Source organism: Pelodiscus sinensis, chromosome 3 (assembly GCF_052426305.1).
Source record: "Pelodiscus sinensis isolate ZL-2025 chromosome 3, ASM5242630v1, whole genome shotgun sequence".
NCBI lineage: Eukaryota > Metazoa > Chordata > Testudines > Trionychidae > Pelodiscus > Pelodiscus sinensis.
The window spans coordinates 128,101,081-128,128,717 of record NC_143054.1 but is presented as its reverse complement, the minus strand read 5'-3'; the positions used below and the strand labels follow the sequence as shown (position 1 = coordinate 128,128,717).

General features: G+C 42.5%; 1 protein-coding gene across 1 annotated transcript in view; it reads left to right on the top strand.

Annotated features, from left to right (window-relative positions):
• Window positions 1–27,637, top strand: part of TARBP1 (tRNA guanosine 2 -O-methyltransferase TARBP1) — a 101,190-nt gene that overhangs the window by 49,941 nt on the left and 23,612 nt on the right. The window contains exons 18-23 of the mRNA XM_075924760.2: window positions 9,292–9,491; window positions 9,696–9,767; window positions 17,718–17,838; window positions 22,315–22,425; window positions 23,655–23,804; window positions 27,464–27,550. Of these exons, the coding sequence (XP_075780875.1) occupies window positions 9,292–9,491; window positions 9,696–9,767; window positions 17,718–17,838; window positions 22,315–22,425; window positions 23,655–23,804; window positions 27,464–27,550 (741 nt within the window). The remainder of the gene's footprint in view (window positions 1–9,291; window positions 9,492–9,695; window positions 9,768–17,717; window positions 17,839–22,314; window positions 22,426–23,654; window positions 23,805–27,463; window positions 27,551–27,637) is intronic.

The window sequence follows — 27,637 nt, the reverse complement described above, 5'->3', positions numbered from 1 at the left end:
AGAGTAAACTCATAAATATTGGGCAGAGTTTTGAAACAGCATAATCTGTCAGACAATAATGACCATTGGTTTTCTTTTGGCAGTTCATTCTTAAATGCATTCCCTTTGAAATCCACTTCATCAAGTAAATGTTATAATGTGACAACATCTAGGTTCAGTAATAGTTAAATCAGATTTAAAAATAGTAACCTTTGCTTGGGTCAGCTGAAAGATGACATGATGATGTTGTTGCTTTAGAAATCAGTGTCTGATCTCTCTATTTGGTCTCTCTCTTCACAGACCTCCACACCTGGCAATGTTGTTTGAATCTATGAGCTGTAGCTAAAATTTGTTTGCTGTTAATGTTTGTTTAAATATTTGTAATTTTTTTGTTAGTGTTAGTATTTTAAATATTTTCATGCTAAGTTATATTTGTACAGGTGTTGAGAGTATTGAGTCTCTGTGACAGTTATCCCATTGTCTGCAGTAGGACATACCATGACCACAAGCATCAAGGAGATAATAAAAGTCTCCTATGCAATACTAAGAGTCCAGCCTACCTTCTGTCCCTTCATAAGACAATGAAGATAAAGTTCCTAAGCAGGTGTCTGTTTATGTACATTCCCCAGTCCTTGGCAGTACCTCTTACCATTGACCCTTGTAGAGTATCCCTATGGTTGTTCTTTGAGTGATGTCCCTGTAGGTGCTCCACTGTTGGTGACAGGTCATCCCAAACCCATAGACTGGAGCTTTTCTAGCAGTTGTCAGTAGGGTCACGCATGTGTGAAAGATGCCTTGTGCCATTCACACTTTGGCACCTAGAGCACGTGGCTCAAACCCCTCCCCCACCACACTTCATTTCCTTGCTCACTGCCCTTAGTTGCAGATGGAGCTTATCTCTCACCTCAGGAGTTTGTTCTCCTCACATAAATAGTTATTCACACCTTTTTTCTTCGTTTATTAGGAATGTTGTGAGCAAGACATGAGAAGTCATTGTTCTGCTCTACTCTGCTCTGATTAGGCCCCAGTTGCAGTATTGTGTCCAGTTCTGTGCACCACGTTTCAAGAAAGATGTGGAGAAATTGGAGAAGGTCTAGAGAAGAGCAACAAAAATGATTAAAAGTCTAGGAAACATGACCTATGAGGGAAGACTGAAAGAACTGGGATTGTTTAGTTTAGAAAAGAGAAGACCGAGGGGGGGACATGATAGCAGTTTTCAAGCACCTAAAAGAGTATTACAGGAAGGAGGGGAAAAAAGCATTCTCCTTGGCCTCGGAAGATAGGACAAGAAGCAATGGGCATAAATTGCATTGGGGACGGGGAGGTTTAGGTTGGACAGTAGGAAAAACATCCTAACTGTCAGCTTGGTTGAACACTGGAATAAATTGCCTAGGAAGGTTGTGTAATCTCTATCACTGGAGATATTTAAGAGCAGGTTGGATAGACCTCCATCTCGGATTATCTAGACCAGGGCTATTCAACTTTGGAAGCTCTGGGGGCCATAATGATACTTGCAGCACATGCCGAGGGCCGCAACTTAACTGTGGTTGCATATACATGCAAATATATATGCAAATAGCTTCTTTTACACTGACAGACATGAATACAAAGATTAAGGCAAGACTCCACAACACACAGGCCCCATTTAAGTCGGTTCTGCTGATATTAAAAAAAATGCTACATTTACCTGATTTCCACCTGTATGACAGCCCTTTTAATGAGCAAGGATAGTGCAGGAATTTAACTATTAAAACGCATATCAACAGAAGACCATTATATTGACTACTTTTTTGTTTTGGCTCCTACCTGCAGGCTGCGTGTTGAGCCCCATGTAAACATAAGTCGCACCGTGGGCTGCAAACAAAAGAGCTGTGGGCCACATGCGGCCCACAGGTCGCATGTTCAGTAGCCCTGATCTAGACAGTGCTTGGTTCTTCTGTGAAGGTAGGGGACTAGACTCAATGACCTCTCAAGGTCCCTTCCAGTTATAGGATTCTATGATTCTGTTGTTCAATAGTCAGGTTTTCTTGTTCCAGTTATCAGTTAAAACAAGCAAAAGAAAAAAATGTTCATTCCTGAGTTGATCCGTGGAGCAGCGGTGGCTTTTAGCCTATTTAAGCCGCCCCACCACTGTTTTCCCTCCCCTCTCTCTCTTCATTTCCCCATTAAAAAGAGAGAGAGAAGGAGACAGAAAGAGTTAATGGGGGCCCACTTTACGACACAATACCGGGGTCACCAGGGTTTAAAAAGTGTGAAGTGTGTCAAGCCTCATGCCCATGTCGAATGGCCATTCGTCACGTATACGCTGCTTGTGGGAGACTCATGTACCCCCAAAATGTGACCACTGCTGCAGCCTCATTGCAACAGTCAAAAAAGATAGGGAGTTCCTATTTCAAAAGCTGCGCAGCCTGTTGAGGGGCCACAACCCTCTCAACCGCCTATGGAGGCTGCTTAAAAAAAAAAGGGCTGCTTCTCCGTTGTCACAGAAGCACTCAAAGAAGAGAACTTCCCTTGCAGGATCTCTTCTTCCTACCCCATCTCCTACGGTGAGCAAGGGAGATGTATCAGGCACCTTTGGTACCGTGGCGCCAAGACCATATGCTGGCATCACTTCTGCAACATCCCACGCTGCCTCGGGGCAGACACAGTCACCGTTGGCACTGGAAAGGTCCCACCGACAAACCACGGCACCAACACTGACAACATCTCAGGACCCAGTACTGATGAAAGTCCCTGCACTGACAGCTAAGCAGCCGTCCCACAAATCATCAGTTTTACTTTCCACTGTGTCAGCACAGACCTCAATTTTGCCTCCTGCAGAGACCCCAGCACCAGTACAACATAGTTTACATGATGAGCGCACGGCATTGGTGAGACCCACTTTTGTATTGCCGGCGCTGTATATAAGCAGCAGACACATGTTTCCCTCCCTCCGTCCAGGGAACCCTTCCCAGTGCTGTTCTCATCCTATACTTCTCTGGGCCATGTTAGGTCTCTGGTGCTATCTGAGCGCACCAGATTCCATGAGGAAGATCAGAGGAGTGTCTCTTACTCGCAGCACTCCTCCCCCACCACATCTCACCACTACTGCTCTTATTGCGACAGGCTTCATGACCTGCCATGGTACTCAGAGTGGCCGTATCTGCCTCCCCACTATCCACCCTGCTGGCCACCATGGGAGCATTGGAGATCCTATAGACATGGCTCCTCTACTCCAGCGAAGCGACCTCCAACAGCCATGCCCGCTTGCACCCTTCCTACCACAGTGGATTTGGAGGAAGAGAGGGGGGTGAAATCCCAGATGAACAGACTCAGACAAGCTCCTGAGGACTCACCTACTTACAATTCATTTTCACCTGATGAAGCCGTGATGCTGGAGGATACACATCCCTCTGATGACTTGAACCAATTCCAAGAACTCTAGAAGAGGGTGGCTGCGAGCCAAGAAGTTCAGGTTCAAGAGGTGAAGGAAAAAGAGCATCGCCTCCTGAAAAACATTCATCCTACATTTCAGGGAAGGATTGTATTGCCCATTATTTATTATTATTAGTCCTCTTCGCTCCTGATGGAGCATGAGGCGCCAACGAATCTTCTCCAGCCTTCACAGTCCTGAGAAAGCCGTCTGACTTCTTCCCAGTTCGTGCCCTTCCTTTTCATGTCCTCCTCCACAGTCCTCCTCCAGGTGCCCAACGGCCTCCCTCGTTTATGCTTTCCAGGTGGAGTCCATCTGAGTGCCATATGAGGGAGTCTTGTTTCGCTCATCCGAAGGACATGCCCCAGCCATCTCCAGCGTCTCTGCTTGATCTCGTCCACAACATTGTTGATGACAGTGCATTGGCTTATCTCCTTGTTGGTAACATGCTGTTCCCAGCGGACTCTGAGGATACGATGAAGGCACCGTCCTTCAAAGCCTCTGAGTCTGCTCTCAATCTTCTTGTTAGTCCTCCAAGTCTCTATGGCATACAGCAGGACTGAGCGCACATTCGACCTGTAGATCTTCAGTTTAGTCCTGGTCTGCAACAGTGACGACTTCCAAATGTTGTTAAGCTTTTGGAAGGCTTGCGCTGCCAGGGCAATTCTAGCGGAACTCTCTTTGTCAATGTTGCTGTCCGCCAAGATGTAACTGCTGAGATACCTGAAGTCATTTACTTCCTCTAACTCTTCACCCATGACGGTGGTTTTATTGGTGTTAGTTGTCCTTAGTTTCATCACTTTGGACTTGCCAAGGTGAATTCTGAGCCCAACGCTTCTGGCTGTCCGGTCAACAATGTCGGTCTTTTCTTGGATGTCCTGCTGATTATGCGTGAGAAGCGCCAGGTCATCTGCGAAGTCACAGTCCTCAAGCTGAGCATTCGGTCCCCATAGCTCTCCCCTTGATTTACCCTCAGTGGTTCTGTGCATCACCCAGTCGATGACCACAAGGAAGAGAACAGGTGAGATTACACAGCCCTGTCTGACCCCTGTCTTCACGTGAAACCAGTCACTCTGTTGTCCTTCATGTCGCACACAGTATTGATTCTCAGCGTACAGGTCCTTCAGGGTGTTAATGACCTTCTCAGGGAACCCGTATGCTTATAGAATCCTCCAGAGTGAGGGGTGGTAGATGCTATCAAATGCCTGTATTGCCCATTGCTGAGGCTATTATGGAGGTATTAGAAAAGATCTGGCAAACTCCCGTTTCCATCCAACTGATGAGCAAAAGGGCCAACAGGAATTATTTGGTTCCTCCTATGGATGTAGACTTCCTTCTTTTTCACCCATAGCCTAATTCATTGGTAGTGGATGCTGCAAACCATCGCTCAAAAGCTCCACAATTCAGATCCACGCCTAATGACAAGGAGCATAAAAAGGTAGATCTGTTTGCCAGGAAAATGTATTCCTCTGCCAACTGCATCTTAGAATTGCAAATTATTCCACACTCCTAGCGAATCATCACTTCAACAGCTGTTCTAAGCTAGCTGAAATTATGGAGCCTTTCCCAGACTCTAAGAGGCCCATACCCAGATCAGTCACCCAGGAACTTTGCTGATGTCAATCAATGTGGCTGACACAGTGGCTAGGGCAACAGCTACAACTTCCTGACTCCAGGCAACTGGAGTGCCTAGGGAGCTACAGTCTAAGGTGAAGGACCTCTTTCGATAAGCAGAAGCTTTTTATGGCCAACACGGACGAGGTTCTGCACAGCAGCAAAGATTCCCAGACTACACTTCGAACGCTTGGCATGTATACGCCACTGTATTGACGGAAGCGTTATACCCCATACAACAGGAGCAGACACAGTTATTATAACTGTCCACAGCAGAAGCCCTATGATTATAACCGACCCAGACAACAGTCTCAGAGGAAGCATCCGTCTCAGTCTCGCTCCTCTGGTTCCCAGACTGTGAAACAGCCAATTTCAACCTTTGTTTGAGCCTGATCTCCCCATACATCCAGTGCCAACAAGCCAGTACCATCTTTTCACCCACAGGCTTTGTCACCTTTTCCATCATTGGGACTCCATCACATCGGATCAGTAGGTACTAGACCACACCTTTGCCAGGCATTACGCCACTATGCCTCTGCTGGCAGCTGATACAATGATGGCTTCAGCGGTTCTGTCTTCAGCTGCCAAGCAGTGACTCCGAGTCCCATCATCCATGTTGAGTACTGCTTTGTAGTCACCAACAGTGGAGCACCAACAGGGACATCACCTGAAGAAGAAAAGGAAGTTACTTGTCCTGTGCAATAATGACTATTCATCGAGGTGTTCCCCCCCCCCCTTGGATGCTCCATGACCCTTCCTTCCTCCCCTCCACTTGGAGTCTTGGCTACTCAGGTGTAGACGAGGAACTGAAGGGAGGGATCGGGCCACGTTCACTAGGCGCCAAAGCGCAAATGGCACGAGGCGCCTTTCGCGCATGCTTGGCCCTACTGACAGTTGCTAGAAAAGCTCCAATCTGCAGCTCCAGGGTGACCCATCACCAATAGAGGAGCACCCATGGGGACATATACCTTGAATAACATTCGTTATCACACAGGGTGAGTAACTTCCTTTTTTTAGCTTAAGACACACTGAAAGTTGAACTGTGGGATACTGAGTCACTTTAGAAATATAGCTAAAAAGTGTCTGATGCCTACAACTGTGCACTCTTTATAACATTAGCCAAAAAGTGGGCATAGAAGTCATTTTGAGTAAAAATTGAGTACTTCCACCATAGAATGCATAGAGAGCTGTCCTGAGTGCTGAGCTTCTGGTCTCATTTCTTCCTGCTTTTTTCCTCCTTTCCAGTGGTCCATACTAATGCACACTCTTGAAGAGTTTACATTTATTTTTGTATGTAAAGGATTTTCATGCTATTGGTTAAGGAAGCAGTTGAAAAAGATTTTAGGATTTTGTTGAAATGTTCCGAAAGTATCATGCTTTTCCTCTGCAAGTTAAAAAGATAGTTGAATAGCAGTATTGTTACTTCCCTCATTGTGGTTGAAACAATTGTCATCCTTGAATTCCAGAAAAAAATTTCTCATAAATTTGTTTTTTTAAAGAATATTAGGAAATATTCCTAGAATTATTTTTATCTGAAAGATATGTTCCAGTATTTCAGTTCAAAATTCTTCTTCCACGAGTATTTTAATTTGTAATAACCACAACACTTTTTATGGTTACAAAGACAGATCACATGTCAATCTTAGAAATTTATAATAGTCTATTTTTCTGGAAATAAATTATTTTACTCCAGAAAGTCTTCTGTCTTTCCTAGGCTTGATTCTATTTTAACAAACCATTCTGAGAAGAAATCATAATTAAATGTCTTTATTTCAGATTATATTACATAAAATAAAGCTGTTACCAGTCTAAATCTCTGTTTTTTAGAGATTTGCCACTTTTTGGAAGCATTTCTAATTTGGGTCTGAAATAGTGTATTTATAGTTTTGGGGTTTTTTTCATCTTTTAAAAAATCTGTTCAGCTACTTCAAATGTAAAAGGGAGGGAGGGAGGGAGGGAAAAAAAAGTGGCTTTGCATATTAAGAAAATAGTTCAGACATACTTTTTGCACTTTGATAATTCAACCATTTTAACTTTAAACTTGCCATGACTTGATCCTTAGTTGAAAAGATTCGGAAGAGTACCACTTGATATGTATGAAGAAGTTTAGTTTGAAAATAGAAGTTAGATTTTTTTTTCTAATAAATTATAAAGCGTGTATTCAACTCCAAATGTATGCACATATCAAAATAAAAACAGATGCATTTATTCCTAACATTTGAGGGTCAGGCAAAGGCAAGGATCTTTACTCATGTGAAAACACTGGATCATTTTATTCTTCCTTGGGTTGTGTCCCTCTGGGTTCTCCGCTCCTATGTGTACATGTGCACCCTGCACTTTTTTCTTATAGCAGTTTGTTTGGCCTGAGCATGTGTGTTACTCAGTCTTGTGCTCGATATCACTGTGTAGGTGAACCACCCTAAGTTCTTTCTCAGCTGCCTGGGTCTGAGACAGTGCCTTATCGGGTGTTTGAGTTGAGTTTTACGTCAACTGTGACTAGGCTCTTTTAGTAGTAAATTATAGTTGTTCTTAGTAGTATTTTAGTTTAGCTGTAGTCATTTTAAAATTATGTATTTCAAATAATTTTTATATAATTTTCCTCCTCCCTCCTTTTACAATTTTATTCAAGGACAAGATCATGTTATAACTATGGCCCATGTTTTTACCAAAAATATCTTTTGAGTCCCATATAAACCAACCTATTGACCTTCCAGTCTTCTACCTTAAATCTCCCCTAGGCAATGAAGTTGAACTGTTACATATACTTGATGTCAGGGAGCCCTGGCCTTCTGTCTTGGGAGGACTAAACCTTTCAGAAAGACTCACAAAGTATATGTCTTGAGCTCAGAAAAATCAAGAGGGTCTGTACTCTCTAAACAAAGACTTCCCAAATGGATATCTTACTGCATGATTTGTTCTTACCAATATTGTATCCTCCAAACAACTTCGGGTATACAAACTCAGTCTGAGGTCTATTCCCATATCTACGGCTTTGATCAAAAACTGTTCTCATCATTGAAATATTTAGAACTATGATTTGGACATGTACACATGTCTGCAGAACACTATGTGATATCTTATGACACTGCTTCCATTACTGCATTTGGATTGGCTATACTTTAATCAGTATTGGACTGAACTCTGAGGCTATCTTTACCTTAGAAATAGCACAAAGAGCCACAGTAGTTAGGGATATAGCGCAAAGGGCTGTGGGGGAAAAAGTTGTTGAACAAAGAGCAAAAAAAAAAAAAAAAGACACTTTCTATTTAAACAAACTCCGGGTGGCTTTTTGGCCACATCAGGCTCCAGTTGGCGGGCACCATTTTGCTTTGCCATGCTGGAAGGTGAGAACAGGGAACAGGGGGCCGTTTTTAGGAGTGCAGGGGCGGATTCGCAAGCCACAGGGGAGGCTTCGTGAGCCACAATTTAACAGGGGAAGAGCTGCATTCGGCTCGCGAGCTGCAGGTTGGCCAGCTCTGCCTTAGATGGAACTGCTGAGTACTCACCTAGTGTGGCATGCCCATAGTGACATTGCTCAAAGAAGAAGAAATGGTTTCTCACTCTGTGCAATAACTGTATCTTTCTGGGTGTGTCTTTCAATCCTAACACTCCACAACCTTCTCTCCTTCCTCTCTGCTTTTGAGTTCTCTGCTATACAGCTTTTTTGTAGAGAAGGAACTGAGTGTGGTTCAACCATTCTGTATAACAGTGGCACGGAGCATGAGATTGAGTAACATGCACACGTGGGCCAAACGGATGTTGTATTGAGAAAGCTGTGATCACAAGTACGCTGAAAGTGGATCACTTCTAGGGACATAATATCAAAGAGTCACAGTTACTGCACAAAATAAGTAACCGTTTCTTAAATACTGAAATAAGTGCACATAATGAGCTAATTGTTGCCCAGCCATCAGCCCACAGAATTAGGGAATTGTAACTTGCTCCAAGACATCCTCATCTCCTCTGTGCTGAGCAAATCTCTGACTCAGGAATTAAGCACAACATTTTGGAGCAGTACTAAATCTAAAGAGACAAGGGTGAGAGAGTTTGATTGGACTAACTTCTATATAAAATTATATAATATTTCTAATAAGGATGTGAAACGTTAACTGGTAAGCATCCCCCTAAATGGTGATTTTACATCCCTAATTTCTAACAAAATAAGTCACCTTGCCTTTACCTTGTCTTTTTGATATCCTTGGACCAACATAGCTTCAACAAGACATAAATAATGTACACATTATATTGGGAGTTAAGATTTTGACCTCTTATTTTTTCTTCCTCAGATCATACTGAAGCTAGTTGAAATGTCCACTGCAAGAACTGGAGTCTTTAATACGGTGCTTAGTTATTGCTGTCAGTCCTGGTTATTTCCTACTTCTGATCACACAAGTGCTTTAGAGAATCCCTTCTCAAATGCTGGAAATTATAGTGAACTTATCACAGAGGCCTGTGTCTTTGGAACTATATTTAGGCGCGATCAAAGGTATAAAAATACCTGTATTTCATTAGATTTTCATTATATAGGTGTGATTATATTTGTTCTGATTTTGTCCTTTTTAGCTACTTGGTTTAGTTTTTTGAGATTATCAATGTAAAAGTAGTGAAGTGTTTAGAATGAGTTTTTCTTGCCTTATTCACCTACTTGTGTGTTTTCTCTCCTCTTTCAAATAACATTTCATATGAGAAGACTTATTCAGGATGTCCATACCTTTGTAGAAAATCTTGGAGATGAATGTGCAGCAAATGTTGTCACAGAAAGGTATGCTTTTAATATTTAACATATATAGTCCTTCATTATTGCTGAGAGGTGGAATTACATTATTTGAATGTTCTTTATAGCACTGATTTTCAAATTGTGGGTCACAACTCAGTAGTGGGTCATAAAATGTCAGGTACCGGGTCTCATTGCTGTAGAGAGATCAGATGACCAGTGGGGATACTAAGACAGGCTACTTGCCTGTCTTGGCACCACAGACCATGCTATGCCATGCCCTAGAAGTGGCTGGCAGGAGGCCCAGCTCCTAAGTGATTGGGGGAGCGCACACAAATCCGTGCACTGCCCCTGCTCTGAGCGCTAGCTCCACAATCCCATTGACTAGAAACCTACTGCTGGCTGTTTCTGGGGCGCAGCACTGTCTGTGGTGCTAGGAGAGGCAGGAAGCCTACCTTAGCACCCCCGTTGCACTGGTGTCTGGGAGCTGCTCAAAGTAACCCCCTCCTGCCACTGCCCTGTTCTTCCCCTAAAGCTGGATCCCACTTTTACACTCCAAAGCTCTCATCCTCAGCCCTACCTCAGAGCCCACACTCTAGTTAAATTTTCTTTAACTGAGTCAGGAGAAAAAAAGTATGAAAACCTCTCCTTTAAAGCCAAGTTCTTATGAACACATTTGTAAACTCTTCCCTAAATACTAGTAAATCTTATATATTTATGTTCTGTTCCATGTTCTTATGGGATGGTCTAGATAATATTTAATCCTGCCATGAGTGCAAGGAACTGGATTAGATTACCCACCTCTGCCATGCTCCAATAGCTCTAACTGGCCCCTTGCTCTGGGGATGGGTCCAGCCCCCTCCCCCTGTGCCGTTTCTGATAATACATGAATAATCTAATGATTATAATTCACAGATGTAATATACTGCTTACCTTCATAAGATTTGATCCTCTGAAGACTTTTACAAACATATTCACAAAGTCTCACAACATCCCTGCGAGGTTAATATTATACCTATTTTATAGATGGGTAAACACACTCCCTGTGCTTGTACAGGACATTGGCTTGACTGGGAGAGGCATGTCAATTTAAAATAAATCCATTTTTAAATGAATTTTAAAAAAACACCCACATTTTCGTGTCACAGTTCATTTTTTTTTCTAATTAGACATTAGGCCATCTCCATGAAGTGACAGCCTTTCTTTCAGAATTTTCCAGAAAATGCAGTTGTCTCCCACATGTTCTGCTTAATATAACACTTAAGGGTAAGAGGAAAGTCTGGGTTCAAAATTTGGCGGCTTGAGGAGATAGCAACTCATGTTATGCATAAAAGATTTGGCAGGTCTGAACACAGAAATTTGCAGAAGTGTTTGCATGGCAAGAGTTCTATGCCAATCTACATTTTTAGCTGTTCTGGCTGGCTGCCCAGCTTACAAGAAAGACTTGTATCTCCACACAGTCCATTGGCTTTCCTATAGCGTTTCCATACTGTATGGCAATATTGGATAATCCTATTTGTGTGCCAAAAAAACTCTTGCTTCTTATATGGCTATTAAATCCCTAATATGCTTAATAAAGAGTAAATGGAGCCAAACCAAGGTAGTCACATAACCTATCAATAACATGCCTTTGATGTACTTAACAGGAACAATCATTTCTCCCCATAGCCTTTGGTTAGGCTAAATAAGCCAAGATTCTTGGCTCCTCCTAAAGCAATTTATCCATTCCTTTGATCCATTTCCTAGCTCTTTTCTGCACCTATTCTAGTTTGAATTAATCTTACGCCTGGAGAATGTGAATCTCACACAGTATTTCAAATGAAGTTTCATCAGTGACTTGTATAATGGTAATAACACTTCCCTATCCCTGCTTTAAATACATCATCTGATACATCCTAGGAGTGCATTAGCCTTTTTACAGATGTATCATAGTGTTGTCTCATCATAATCCTGTGATTGACCAAAATACCAACAGCTGTTGTTTCCTCAGTCAGAATTCTTCTTGTTAGTCCCTAACTTGCATTCTGCACTATTATATTTCATCCGAATTCCATTACTCTACTTTTCAAGGTTATCCAAATCTTGTGCGATATTCTGATCCTCCTTTGCATTGGCAATATATTCCAACTTTGTGTCACTTGCACATTTTATTACATTCCCATTTTTTGTGCCAAGGTCATCAGTGAAAATATTAAATAAGATTGGTCCGAAGACTGATTCCTTTGCAGCTCCTCTGGTAAACTCCATCTAGCACAGGACTTTCAAACTCTTGGCCCATGGGCCATCTATGGACTGGCGCATATTTGCAATCCAGACCGGGAAACCTGGTGTCCCAGGGTGGGCGGGAGGTGCGTGTTTGAACATATTCCCCAAAGTCCTGCCCCTTCCCACCACCACCTCACCCATTCCCTCTTAGCACCCTGTTACCCGAGTGACCTGGCACTCAGTATTACTGAGGGGGGTCTGGTGCTGGGTAGCAGCAGCAGTCAGGCTTCTCCATGGCAGTGAGAGCCGTGGGAAAGCGGAGCACATTTGTCAGGTGTGCTGCTTCTTTGAGTGATGTCCGTGTGGGCACTCCACTGTAGATGTCAGGCTTATCCCGGCACTGCAGATCGGAGACTTCAATAGCAGTAGTCATCCGGACCGTGCATGTGCCGTCAGCCTCTCTCAACGTTCATGCCCTTTCTCTCATGTGCGCGGTCCGGATCTCCCCAGTTCCTTCGTTGCCGCCTTTGGTCGCAGATGGAGCGAGCTCTTCTCCTCAACTGTTGATCACAAAATTAAGAATTCTGTTAGTTTACTGTTTCTGCACCTAGTTCATATAATAATAATTAGTTATAGTTAATTGTTTAAAAAAAACAGTTTTACAGCTTTTTGAGGTTAAAAAAATAAGAAAGAAAAAGAAGATAAGGAGAGAAAGGACTGAAGTTACACATACTGAGGTGAACTTCTGATAGCTCTCCTCATATAATGCCAGGTTTAAAAAAATGCGACATGTCGTGAGGCCATGCCAGCGTTGGACAGCCGTTTGGCATGTATCAGATGCCTGGGAAAGGCCCATGTGCCTTAGAAGTGTCTGCATTGTTCTAAGCTCACGGCTAGAGCTTGTTGAGATAGGGAGATGCGGTTACGCATGCTCCTCTTTGATAAAGCGCTGCAGTCTGCACACAATGTTCCACTTAGGGCTTCCTCAGAGCCTCCTAAGGCTCAAAAATGCAGAGCGTCTTCCCTGACTATGGGATCTGTGTCAGAGAAGCGCTCTTTGCTGGTACGCTCTTTTCCACGATACCAGTGACCAGGATCAGCACCGCAGATATGCCGGGTACCTCCAGCACTGCTTCACCATGTCCCAGGACACTCTTGGACCGGAAGAGCTGGAACCGAGCACCGTTGGTGCCAACAACATGGAAGGATCCCCAGCACCGAAGGCATCGTTGGCACCAGCAGCTGCACCTCCAAAGGCTCCGGCATGAATGTTGGCGCCACAACTCACAGCATCGACACCACTGGCCGTGCCAACACAAGTACCTCGCCTTTCCCTGGCACTGGACACACCGTATACACCTCCAGAACTGAAAAAGGCACGGACAAAGTCAAATAGACCACTCAGTCCTAGTCCTTCACCGACCTTCTCACTGGCATCAAGATCACCACTACTACACCACAGGTCTCCCTCGCCTCTACCACTGACACCGGGATGTGCATTTCATCACACTGTTCACCCAAGACAAATGTATGTGTCTCTCCTCCTCCTTCACTGAGGGGCTCTCCAACTTCACTCTCCAACTACATTGGGTCGTGAATGCGCTGGAAGAAATGCAGAAGTGCATGTTCCTCTAGGCAGGCGTCACCAAGACCTCGGTATCATGACCATCATAGGTACTATAATGACCAACTGTACTGGTCACATGACCAGCACCAATATCACCCTCCCTCAAGACACTGGTCCCCCTATTGCTACCGATCCCTGCACAAACACCATGAACCGTCCCCTCTGTCTACCCCTGCACAATGCAGCCAACCTCATGTGTCTTTCTTCCCGTACCACAGCAGTCTGAGCTGGAGGAAGGTCAGCTTTCCGAACCACAGGAGCAACAGCTGGATACATAACCCACAGACCAATCCTCCTCTTCACCAGATGAGGCCGTCATCCCTGGGGATACATTTCTCCCAGACGACCTCAAGCAGTTTCAAGAACAGTTTAAAAGAGTGGCCTCTAGGCAGGAGGTCCAGTTAACAGAAGTCCAGGAGAAACAATACCGTCTCCTTAAGAATTTACAACCACCCCAGCATGCAAAAATAGAGCTGCCGATCGATGAAGCAATTATGGAGTCTGCTGAGAAAATATGGCAGAACCCGGCCTCTGTACCCCCTACAAACAAGAGCGCCAACAAAAAATATTTTGTACTGACCAAGGGTTCAGAGTTTTTGTTCTCTCACTCAGAACCAAATTCCCTGGTCGTGGATGCAGCCCAGCAGAGGTAAAAAACTCCACAATATAAGAATGTTGCAGTGGAGAAAGATAGTAAGCGGATTGACCTTTTTGTCAGGAAGATATCTTCTTCCTCGACACTTCTGTTACGCATTGCCAACTCTAGCACTGCTGTTGAATCATGATTTCAACAACTACACTAAACTCACAGCATTGATGGAACATCTACTTGATGCAAAAAGGCCCATTTTAAAATCCATTGTCCAGGAGGGAGTACGCCTCTGCCAGAACTGGGCTGCAAATTACTTTGGATGTGGCGGACACGGGGGTTTGTTCCACAGCCATCGCTATAGTTATGAAGAGGTCCTCCTGGCTTCAAAATGCTGGAGTTCCATGGGAGTTTAGACTAAGGTGGAAGACCTCCTATTCAACAAACAAAAGCTGTTTGCTAAAAAGACAGATGAGGTTCTCCACTTGAGCTAAAACTCAATGACCAGTCTCCGAACCCTGGGGATGTACACACCCCCATTCCGCCGCAAGAAATACATGCCCTTCTAAAGATGTTATGACTTCTTGAAGCCAAGCTACCATCAACGTTTGTTTGACCAGCACCAGCAAATGAGACAAGGTCCCAAAAGAGGCACACCCAAAACAACCACCCCTCCACTCAGCCTGCTAACAAGAAAAACGTTTGACAACCTGGTCGAGGGCTTGCAAACCCCATGCACCACAAACCAACCCAATCTTGCAGTTGCCATTTTCCATCACCGGCTCAAACCTTTTTACCAACATTGGGCCAGCATCACCACCTACTGTTGGGTTCTTGAGAGAACCTGTCAGAACTATGCCATTACATTTGCATCAATAGCCCCAACCTCCCCACCGTCCCCGTCCCTCTTCAGGGACCCTTCTCATGAGCACCAGTTACAACAAGAAGTCCACCGCCTCCTTACCATTGGAGCAGTGGAAAGGGTGCCATGCAAGTTCAGAGGTAAAGGCCTCTATTCCAGTTACTTCCTCACCCAGAAGAAAATGGGAGGTTGGAGACCTGTACTCGATCTTCGAAAACTCAATCGTTACCTGCGAAAGCAGCTTTTCAAAATGGTGACTCTCATGACCATAATTCCAGCACTAGACCACAGGTATTTGTTTGCGGCCCTTGATTTTCAGGACGCATACTTTCATGTAATGATCCACCCTACCCACAGAAGGTTTCTTCGCTGCGTGGTCAGGGAAGACCACTTCCAATATCAAGCTTCTACCCTTTGGAGTCTCCTCAGCATCCAGAGTCGTCTTCAAAAAGTTCACAGTGGTAGCTGCGCACCTCTGCTGACAAGGCATAGAGATTTTTCCCTATCACGACTGCCTTTTGAAGGGTCCAACCAAAGACGAAGCTTCCCACATGGTTGTGATGGCGAGAGAGATGTTCGTGTCTCTGGTCATTTATAATCAGACCTAGAAATCAACACTAGAGCCAACTCAAAACCTAGAATTCATAGGAGCACATTTGGACTCCATGATGGTGAGAGCTCACTTACCTATACAGCGGTACCAGGCCTTACAAGATCTGATTGGAATACTTATCTTAAGCCCTGCCGTATCTGTCCTGTCGTGCATACAGCTCATAGACCACGTGGCAGCCACAAACATATGTGGTCCATTATGCAAGGCTGCATTTTCGGTGCCTGCAACAATGCCTGGCATCAGTGTATGTTCCCACAAGGTACCACGTTGGCAAACGAGTCACTCAGACATCTGCTGTGATATCTTCCTTTCAGCACTGCAGAGCCTGTGGAGAGAGCTTGAAAGCGATTGCTTACCTCTATAGCATCGGGGGATTCCCGTGCTAGCCTTTTTCCCCTTCTAGAAGTTACATGCTGCCAGTTCTCTTCTTGGTCACGTACTGCCCTCTGGCTCTTCTGCCTGCCGTGCTTGAAGGATTAAATGCTGCCTTCTATCGAGGAAGTCTTCATCCTCTCTGATCAAGCGTAGGGTCGACACTTGGGCCTCCAGTTCTCTAATTTTTTCTTCCACAATGTCGACCAGCTTGCACTTGGTGCAGATGAAATCCGTTCTTTCTTCCGGGAGGAAGACAAACATGGCACACGCTGTGCAGGTAACAACAGCAGACCCATCACCAACCATTGCTGCTGTCCTGGAAAAGGGATTTAAAAAGAAAGGCAAGAGAACTTCCCACCCTTCCCTCTCCCCTTCCAAACTCCCTCTCAAAACTCCCTGTTAGCACTCACCTGTTCACAAGCTCCTTGGTCGCTTGACCACTGCCTTATAAAGCCCCTCCCCCTACCGAGGCTTCTAGAATTCAAACTTTAATTAGAAGCCAACAGTTTCCACCTGCCAATCACAGCACAAACTCCATCATGGGGAGGGGGAGGTGGGGAAAAAAAAAGCCTCACTCATAAACATAGGGGAAAATAAATAAATAAATAAATAAATAAACAAAAAACAAAAAAGAACACACACCAACCCTCACTCACAAACACAAGCTCAGCACACAGCAAGAAAGCCCCAAACACAACACCCACTTTCCTCAAGACTCCTGTATCAGCTTCTCCTCTACCTGAAGAACTCCCTCTCTAAAGGCTCACTCAAACAGGGAAAAAAAAAAGCCCAGTAGGCTTGCACTTTCATATGCCATTTCCTTTAGTATTCTTGGATGGAGATTATCTAGCTCCCTTCCTCCCTGATTTTGTTCCATTAAATTGTTTATTTGCTTCCACCCTGAATGGGTAATTTATGCTTCCATATCCTCATTCCCATTAGTCATCCTCACACTGACACTAAGCTCCTCATTACTCATATTAAAAACTTAAAAGAGCCTGGTGGCTCTTACTACATTTAAAAAGCAGAGCTGCAGCATCTGGGACCCACTGCAAGCCAAGGCTGCTCCGTCCTGGCTCACACCGTTTCCCCTACTGTGTGTCTGCCTCTCCTGCCCCTCGCAGAGATGGTACTGGGGGAACCAACTTTTAAGCCGGCTCCTGCTTCCCCCTTGCTGCCTCTGTATCAGAGGATGCAAGGTGGGGGAAGCAACTAGTCGAGTAGTGACTCGACTACCTGATAAGTCTAGGCTTATCGGGCAGTCGACTAGTCATTTACAGGTTAAACTGTGGTTGTCTGTGTGGGTAATTCCCATAATTTCACTACATACAACTTCAGCACTGTACGAGTAACCGGTCCCCCTTGATAGATGGATGAAGAAATCTCTTTACCACATTTGATGAGTGTTTCATTTGAAACATGGAAAAGCTAAAAGACTGTTTGGAATATATTTTGGAATTTTCATTTGCTATATAAGGTGATAACATTTATATTCCTTTGATGTAATACCAAGTATTTATGCAAAATTTATTAACCTTTAGGAATGTCCTCTGAATATCCCCAAGCATCTAGCTTTCTTTGGTCTTCATATTTGTATTTAATAAAATGAAAATATCAAATGAATATTTTAGACAACAAATACATGTGACTTTTTGTAATTTAAGGTTCCACTTGCTTAATAACTGAATTAGTTGATTCTCATTTTTTATTAATAAAATGTTTTACAGTACAAATAGAGATGATCATTATGTGCGAGTTTGTGCCATCAAATTTCTATGCTTGTTGGATGGATCAAATACATTGCACAAGATGTTTATGGAAGACCTTGTCACCAAACTACTTGATAAAGTAAATGTCTATGTTTATTTAATACATACTGTTGGTATAATACTAATTAGCTGAAATATATGGTACTCACAAGTCAAAAGGGTATTATAGAATGGTCAAAATAAGCATATCTAGCTTTGACTTCAATAAATAATATATCTTTTTTTGCCACCAAAAGACCTATCAATGTGATTTGAATATTCCTGGCTATATTATTGCATGATCATGAGATTAGCATTTATTCAGCCAGAACTGAGGAAGTAAGAGTGGCTTAACTTAGGTTTGTTGCTCCATTTATGCTGGGCGGGTTTTTCATTCCACATATTCAAAACATAAGCATCATTGTCTTGAGAATTTGTATTTGGGTTGGTGGAATTGAAAATGCTGTTTTCCCATTGCTTTCTACTGTATTGTCTAACATCTTTTCTTGTTCAATAAACTGTAGGCTATTTGTAAGTATTTCTAAGTGGTTTGGTGTATAGAAATAAAGTTTTTGGATGATCTTCAGCAACCCTGTAGTTACTCTATCCCCAGTGCTGACAAAAAGTATTGCAAAGCTGACATAGCTACAATGAGAGGATTACCTGCCCCATGGGTGCATGTAAGCTCCTACAGCAATCCTTTCTTATGTCTACTGTAGGACCTTGGCCCAGGGCTTCCATGTACTCCCGCAATTCCTCAGCAGCCCAACACTGTGACATTTAATTTCAAAAAGGGGAACTATGAAAAAACGAGGAGGTTAGTTAAACAGAAATTAAAAGGTACAGCAACTAAAGTAAAATCCCTGCAAGCTGCGTGGACACTTTTCAAAGACACCATAAGAGGCCCAACTTAAATGTATACCCCAAATTAAAAAACATAGTAAAAAAGAACTACTAAAAAAGAACCACCGTGGCTTAACAGCCATGTAAAAGAAGTAGTGAGAGAGAGAAAAAGGTCATCCTTTAAAAAGTGGAAGTCAAATCCTAGTGAGGTAAATAGAAAGGAGCATAATAAACGCTGCCAAACTAAGTGTAAAAATGTAATAAGAAAAACCAAAAAGGAGTTTGAAGAACAGCTAGCCAAAAATTCAAAGATAATAATACAATGTTTTTTAAGTACATCAGAAGCAGGAAGCCTGTTAAACAACCAGTGAGGACCCTGGATGATCGAGATACAAAAGGAGCACTTAAAGACAATAAAGTCATTGTGGAGAAACTAAATGAATTCTTTGCTTCTGTCTTCATGGCTGAGGATGTTAGGGAGATTCCCAAACCTGACCCGTCCTTTATAGGTGACAAATCAGAGGACGTGTCACAGATTGAAGTATTATTAGAGGAGGTTTTGGAATTCAATTATAAACTTAACAGTAACAAGTCACCAGGATCAGATGGCATTCACCCAAGAGTTCTGAAAGAACTCAAATGTGAAATTGCAGAACTATTAACTATGGTTTGTAATCTATCCTTTAAATCAGCTTCTGTACCCAGTGACTGGAAGATAGCTAATGTAATGCCAATATTTAAAAAGGGCTCTAGAGACGATCCCGGCAATTACAGACCGGTAAGTCTAACGGCAGCAGCGAGCAAATTAGTTGAAGCAATAGTAAAGAATAAAATTGTCAGATATATAGAAGAACATAATTTGTTGGGCAAAAGTCAACATGGTTTCTGTAAAGGGAAATCATGTCTTACTAATCTATTAGAGTTCTTTGAAGGGATCAACAAACATGTGGACAAGGGGGATCCAGTAGATACAGTGTACAAAGCCTTTGATAGGGTTCCTCACCAAAGGCTCTTACGTAAAGTAAGTTGTCATGGAATAAGAGGAAAGATCCTTTCATGGACTGAGAACTGGTTAAAAGACAGGAAACAAAGGGTAGGAATAAATGGTAAATTTTCAGAATGGAGAGGGGTAATTGTGGTGTTCCCCAAGGGTCAGTCCTAGGACCAATCCTATTCAACTTATTCATAAATGATCTGGAGAAAGAGGTAAACAATGAGGTGGAAAAGTTTGCAGATGATACTAACTGCTCAAGGTAGTTAAGACCAAAGCAGACTGTGAAAAACTTCAAAAAGATCTCTCAAAACTAAGTGATTGGGCAACAAAGTGGCAAATGAAATTTCATGTGGATAAATGTAAAGTAATGCACATTGGAAAAAATAATCCCAAATATATATACAATATGATGGGGGCTAATTTAGCTACAACTAATCAAGAAAGAGATCTTGGAGTCATCATAGATAGTTCTCTGAAGAAGTCCACAAAGTGTGCAGCAGCAGTCAAAAAAGCAAACAGGATGTTAGGAATTATTAAAAAAGGGATAGAGAATAAGACGGAGAATATATAAGGGCAATAAGACCACTGCGTACAGATATGGTGGTCTCATCTCAAAAAAGATATCCTGGCATTAGAAAAGGTTCAGAGAAGGGCAACTAAAATGATTAAGGGTTTGAAATGGGTCCCATATGAGGAGAGATTAAAGACTAGGACTTTTCAGCTTGGAAAAGAGGAGACTAAGGGGGGATATGATAGAGGTGCCGGAGCCGGCCTCGGGCGCATGGCGCACGGTGAGCCCCGGCCCCGGGAGTGCGGTGAAGTGGCCGCCCACACTCCGGGTGCATGGCTCATGGGGAGCGCCGGCCCCAGGTGCACGGCTATGGAGTGGTGGGGGCACCGGCACCGGGCACCCGGCAAAGTGTCCGGGCACGTGGCTTTGGGGGAGGGGGGGCTGCCGGCCCTGGGCGCGGCTATGGGGGGCCCCGGCCCCAGGCATGTGGCTCATGGGGGCGTAGCATATGCGCAGCCCCGCCCCCTGGTGCGCGAGTGTCTCCGCCCTCTGGTGCCCGGCAGGCGAACGGCCATGCCCCCTGGCGCCCAGCGACATCAAATGGCTGGTGACCACTGATCTAGACTGCCTGGCTACTATCTTTTGAAAAAGTGGCTTGCTTTTTTGAAAGTACTGGTTGTAGTCTAGACGCTCTTTTTTGAAAAAAGCCTCTTTCAGAAAGAGGCTTGCAATCTAGACGTAGCCATAGTGTGCCTCTCTGTCCTCTTCTGGAGACAGTACCACATAGAGGTTTATGAATTGGCTACGGCCTTTGAGCAAATAAAGATGAGTCTTTCAGTTCAGACAGTGTCTTCAGTTCAGTTCAGGCTCCTTGTGTTTTTAGATCCACAGGTGTCAAAGGTTCAATCTCTACTGCCAGTGACCCACCAATGGTATGTCTACACAGCATCTAAATACCTGAGGCTGGCCCATGCATGCTGATTTGATGAGCTTGTGGGGCTCAGGCTGCAGAGCTATTTCATTGCTGTGTAGGCGGACAGGCTTAAGATCGAAGCCTGGATTCTAGGACGCTGCAGATAAGGAAGGTCCCATAGCTCAGACTCCAGTCTGAGCCTTTAAACAGTGCTGCAGCCTGAGCTCTACAAACTCAGATTAACTGGCACAGACTAGCCACAGGTTTTTCTTCGCTGTGTAGGCATGCCCTATGGGCATATATTACGATTCTCTTATGATTGTAATGAAGGGCTTGGGAACCTAGAGATTTCATATGGACATTCTTTATTGTTTAAATCTAAAAAAGAACTACACAAAGAGTGAACAAGCAAAACCCTAAATAAATTATGAGTTCATATTATGCTGTTAGCATGTGACTTGAACTTCCAGAATGCTACACACTCACACACAAAAGTTAAGGTGTGTAGCATTCTGGAGGTTCAAGTCCCATGCTAACAGCATAACATGAACTCATATCACTTTCAGATATTTTGATAAATAAAAAGGAGACTATATAGGGAAATACATGTCTGATCTAAAGTTAAATTAGTGTGTTGTATTAACAGCTGCTTAATACTTGATTTATTTGACCTATTTCCTCTCCATACAATTTTTTTTTGTTTCTGAGCTCCAATGTATATGTTTTTTTTTACTAGAATGGCAGTTAAAAACTGAGCCAAACTCCAGAACTGAATGATTGCAGCATTTATAGTAGTATCAAAATGCTAATCCCAAATTCAATTTGGACTACTCAGAGCAGATATTTCTTCATTTGGATGTTCATTTTTGAAAGTAGGAGCTTTAATACGTATTTTGTACAACTAAATGTCAATTTGAGAGCCCTAATTTAGGCAATTTAGTTTGAAAACTGGTATCAGTGTTTCTGTTTATGCTGCATTTTCTGTAAATTTCTTGTTTCATGTAGATGCTGCTTTTGGAAAATCTTTTGGATACATTCTTTCAAATGAAATCTCAACACCTAAGATTTGTATGCTTGTACATTAAGATAAGGATGGGCCTTTAATTTTGCTAACTATCCTCACTAACTTCAGATACTTTTTGTGCGGATTTCAAAATGTAATTCTAAAATACCAATACATTAAGACACTGCAATTTGCTTAGTTCAGAATAATACTGAAAGAGCTATTGAAGAGACTACTTACACCTAGGGTTTCCATTTAATAAATTTTAAAAGTTTAAAGGACTTGTTACATGTACTCTGAATTTCTTTTCAGGATGAACTGGTTTCCAAATCTAGAACACGCTATTATGTGAACTCTTTACAACACAGAATTAAAAATCGGTTATGGCAAACACTGTTAGTTATTTTTCCAAAACTTGATCAGGTATTACCTTTATTACATAATTGCTTCTATTTTACAGGATATATTTGTGTAACAGGAATTTTATTAAGCAAAATTGAATATTAAAGGGGGTAGGAAATTTCATAAATATTTGATCTATGTTTGCAGTTAGCATCTGGAAGTGCAGTGTAATGTAAACCTCATTCCTGACACATGAACTCTCATGTAAGATTTTCTAAAAAGATAAAATGTACATTATAACAGATTATAACAGATTAGACTGTTAATGTTATTTACATGAAAGCTGACTAATTCAGTTATCTGTATGTGCAGTCTTAATACTGGATCCTGTAAATGGCTCCACATGGGTGTTCTCCTGTGCCTCCAGGAAGTCTGGCTGATTCCAGTAGACTTCTGTAGAGGCACAGGGATGTGAACAGGTGGGATCCATTTGCAAAATTTAGTCCTTAAGTTCTGTATAGCCAACACTTACATTTTGTAGTGATTTGTGCCTTCAAATATCCTAGACGAATTGCTGATTCTATTTTTCATTTAATAAAAATATTACTATTTAAAATATTCAGAATGTTTAGGATTTACTTTTCTTAATTTGTTTGAATTTCATTTATTTTTCTTCTAATGGAATATTTTGCATTTTTGGATAGACTGTCATAATGCACTTAAAACACAGTGCCTGACATAGAAAGAATTGAAAGAAGCCATTGAAAGAATTGTACCAGTGCTATATTCAATCTCTAGAACAGGTAGAGTGATGACCTATATTTTGGCACAGCAGTATAATTTTTAATAATATAAAAGTTCAAAAGATACTCTCTTTATTCCCACTTCATATGAGTTGGTTTATATAAAACAGTGGTTTTGAAAGTAAGATGTATTGTTAATTAACAGTTTTAATGAAAAACACACAGCACTTCTTTCCACCCCCTCACTGAAAAATAAAGGACCACCTTCTGCTGTGTGTTGAGGTTAACATATTTGGCTGGTTAGGGCAGCAGGAGGCTAAAGCAGCAGTTCTGTAGCATGCTTCTTTTTGGCCCCAGATATCTCCGCATCCCCCATGAAGAATAAATTTTTTCCCATGTTGGTGAACATGTAGCATATAGATATAAAATGTATCTATTCAATATTGTTGCTCTGATTGTTTTAAAGTGTTTCAAATATTATTACAGGAACAAATTAAAGTAAAGTTTTTTTTTCTATTGAAACTTTATGATGCCTAATCAGTAGGGGGTAAATTTTATTTTGCTCAGAATTTTTTGGCTGGGACTCTTGACAAGATTTTTCAGACTGGATTTGGTAACAATCAAGCATCCATAAAATACTTAATAGAATGGATTATCATCTTGATTCTACATAGATATCCCCAGTTTCTTGGAAAATTCTGGAATTGTTTCTGCTATGTAAGTAAGAATTTTGACAAATATTTATTTTAATCTTGCTGGTAGAAGTGTTCAAAACATTTCTGTTTTGTATGTGGGAAGAAGTAGGATGATGTACTTGTATCCTATGGGATGAAAATGTACTTTCTAGTCTATTTGTTGCTGAAGGGGATGATAGATAACATATATTAGTGATAAACGTTTTAAAATTAGAAGGCCCCGATAACTTACATCCAAAAATAATAGAAGAGGTTACTAAAGGAGATCTGTGAACTGCTCATATTAACTTGTAATACACTGTGAAGTGCTGGAGAAGGTCTAGAAAACTGTAAGAGTGTTAATTTTGTGCCATTATAAAAAAAAACGGAAAGTGGGACAACCTAACCAGGTTGGTTAGTTGACACCAATTCCAGGCAAGTAATGGAAAAGTTCATACAGGATTTAATTTACAAAGAATTAAAGACTAGGTCTGTAACTACTGCCAGTTATCATAATGGTTCTGTGGGAAACAGATTTTGTCAAACAAACCTGATGTCACTCTTCGAAATTCTAAACTTGGCTGATAGCTCTAACTGTGTGTATATAAAAGGCTTTTCTAAAACATTTGACTTAGTGCTGCATGACATTAATTAAAAAACAGTATTATATAAAAAGCACACATTAAATGGTAAAAACTGGCTCACTAACAGACCTCAAAAATAGTTGTTTTGGGGGAAACTACATTGAATGGGGATGCTTCTAGTGAGGTTTTGCAAGTCTGACACAATTCAGCATTTTCATCAGTACTTTGAAAATGCATATAAAATCATTACTGATAAAATGTGCAGACAATACCAAGATTGGCACAGTTGTAACGAAAAGGCAGTTATGCAGAGTGATTTGGATTGCTTGGTAAAATGGCTTGCTCAAATGAAATATGTTTTAATACTCGAAATGAAAAGTTAAGCATCTAGAAACAAAGCATTCAGGCCATATCTACTGAATGGGGGGGACTATATTCTGGAAAACAGTGGCTCTGAAAAGGATTTTTAGGGGTCATAGTGGACACACAACTCAGCATGGGCTCCTTATGTATTGTGACAGAAAGGGCTGATGAGATCCATGGGTGAATACCCAGGAAGTAGGAATAGGCAGGTGATTTTACTTAAGCACACAGTACAGGCAGTCCCCGAGTTACGCGGATCCGACTTATGTCGGATCCGCAGTTACGAACGGGGTTTGCTCCGCGTCTCCCTGGTCTGCTGGAGACCAGCAGACGAGGGAGACGGGGAGCAAAGCCTCTGAGGATGCCGGCAGCGGGACAGCTGCGGCGCGTCTGGGCTGTCTGCTGCCCGCGTGCTCCGCGGCTTTGCTCCATGACTCCCTGGTCTGCTGGTCTCCAGCAGACCAGGGAGATGCGGAGCAAAGCTGCGGAGGACCCGGGCGGCGGGACCGCGGTGCGTCTCGGTCCGCCGCCCGCGTCTCCCTGGTCTGCTGGGGCGCGGGGGGCAGCTAGTACACCCCTCTCCCCCCTCAGCAGACCAGGCTTTTCTCCGGATGCCTGTGGTAGAGCAGCTGGGGCACTGCCGGTTGGTCCCGCAGCGCCGCTCTAGGCGCTACTGGACCAATCCGGCAGCACCCCAGCTGCTCTGCCCCAGGCGTCCTGATTCAGCCGCTGCTGGTCAGTTTCAGCAGCGGCTGAATCAGGACGCCTGGGGCAGAGCAGCTGGAGTGCTGCTGGGTTGGTCCAGTACCGCCGAGGAGCGGCGCTACTGGAGCAACCTAGCAGCACCCCAGCTGCTCTGCCCCAGGCGTCCCCAAGTTAGCCTCTGCTGAAACTGACCAGCGCTGACTACAGGAAGCCCGAGGCAGAGTTGCTCTGCCCCGGGCTTCCTGGAATCAGCCGCTGATCAGTTTCAGCAGCAGCTGACTTGGGGACGCCTGGGGTTCTTAAGTTGAATCTGTATGTAAGTCGGAACTGGCGTCCAGATTCAGCCTGATGAAACTGATCAGAGGCTGATTCCAGGAAGCTCGGGGCAGAGCAACTCTGCCTCGGGCTTCCTGTAGTCAGCTGCTGGTCAGTTTCAGCAGCGGCTGAATCTGGACGCCAGTTCCGACTTACATACAGATTCAACTTAAGAACAAACCTATAGTCCCTATCTTGTACGTAACCCGGGGACTGCCTGTACTAGTAATACCAGTACTGGTGTCCAAATTTTAAAAAGAGTATTGAAAAATGGAGAAGGTGAAGAGAAGATCCACAGAAATTGAGGGCTTCAGAAAATGCTTTGCAGTAAGAAACTTCAAGAGCTTAATCTGTTTAATTTATCAGAAAGGTGATCAAGAGGTTACTTGATTACTGTGCATAAATATCTTCACAAGAGAAAATATGAAGTACTATGAGGCTCTTTAAAGTCACAGAGAAAGGCATAACAAGAGTTATTGGCTGGAAGCCAAAGCCAGACACATTAAAAACGTTTCCCCAATTTTAATTTGAAACAGTGAGGGTGATTAACCTTTGGAACAAATTACCAAATAGAGTAATGAGTTCTCCTTCTCTTAAAGTCTTCAAATCCAGACTGGATGTCTTTAGCAAAATACAAATTAAGCTTTACTCAAAAATTAGTTATTGGACTCAAGATGGCAGTTGGATGAAATGTAGGGAATTGTGATGCATAGGAGGTCAGGCTAGGTGATCTAGTGCAATGTTTCTCAACCAGGTGTTTGGGGTTGGGAGTGAGCAGGTTTCAGGGGATCTGCCAAACAGAAAGCCAAGCTCTGCCACATGTGACTGCAGCCCAAGGCCCCAAGCCGTACCACCCAGGGCTGAAGTTGAAGCCTGAGCAACTTAGCTTTGTTGTTTTGTGGCGCCACAGGCAATTTCTTTGCTTGCTATCACCCAGTGCCACTCTAGTAGAAAAACAGTTCTGGCACAGCTGAGACATGCAATTTTTATAGCATGTTTCAGGGGGCATCAGAAAGAAAAAGGTTGAGAACCCCTGTCTATAGTGGTCTTTTCTTGCCTTAAACTCTGAATTATTAGCATGGCATATAATTTATATTTGTGAAATATGATGATGTCCTTTTCCCAGATTCTCAATTTGACCAAATGGACTTTGGGAGCATTATTTTTAGGTCGTTTTTCAATTTAAGGTCAATTTTAAAAAATTAACAGAATTTAAAAGATACTGGAATGGGCACATGGGAAACCAAATCTTCCTTATTTTTCCACAGAACAGGTACAGCAAAAGTAACAGTAGGACGAGCTTTCCTAAGTTGTTTCATCAATGTGCTTCAACCCTATTACACTGAAAGTAACAGAACAGTCTCCTCGCTAGTTGAGTTCCAGTCAGTCTTTTTTCTTTTCTTTTTCTTCTCTTTTCCCCCTCTTTTCTCTTTTTCCCCCCTCTTCCCTCTTTTCTCTTTGAAAATTTGTTGTGATTTCTTTTATTTCATATATATTATCATATAGTTAATATTGGTTAAAATGTATATAACTAAAATCATATTATTGTATAAAATATACTTGATTTTTTTAATAAACAAGTGTTGATATAAAACATGTTTTTCCCGCATCTTTAATCATGCTCATTATGGCTACAAAGACTGAAGGTATAATTAGAGTTTATAGAACACTTTGTGAAGTTAAAAAAAAAATTAAATACAACATTTTTACATTTGTTGCATTCTCTACACATCAGGGTGAAGACAAGCTTAAAACCAGCATCTGTACATTTTTATCTGTGTTGTCTCACTTTGATATTATTCTTGAAAACGTCTCTGAGCAGGTAAGTTCAAATTACTGAAAACCAGGACAAACATTTAAAGGAATGCTCTCAATTGCATTACATGGTGATTTTAAAAAATTGTTTGTA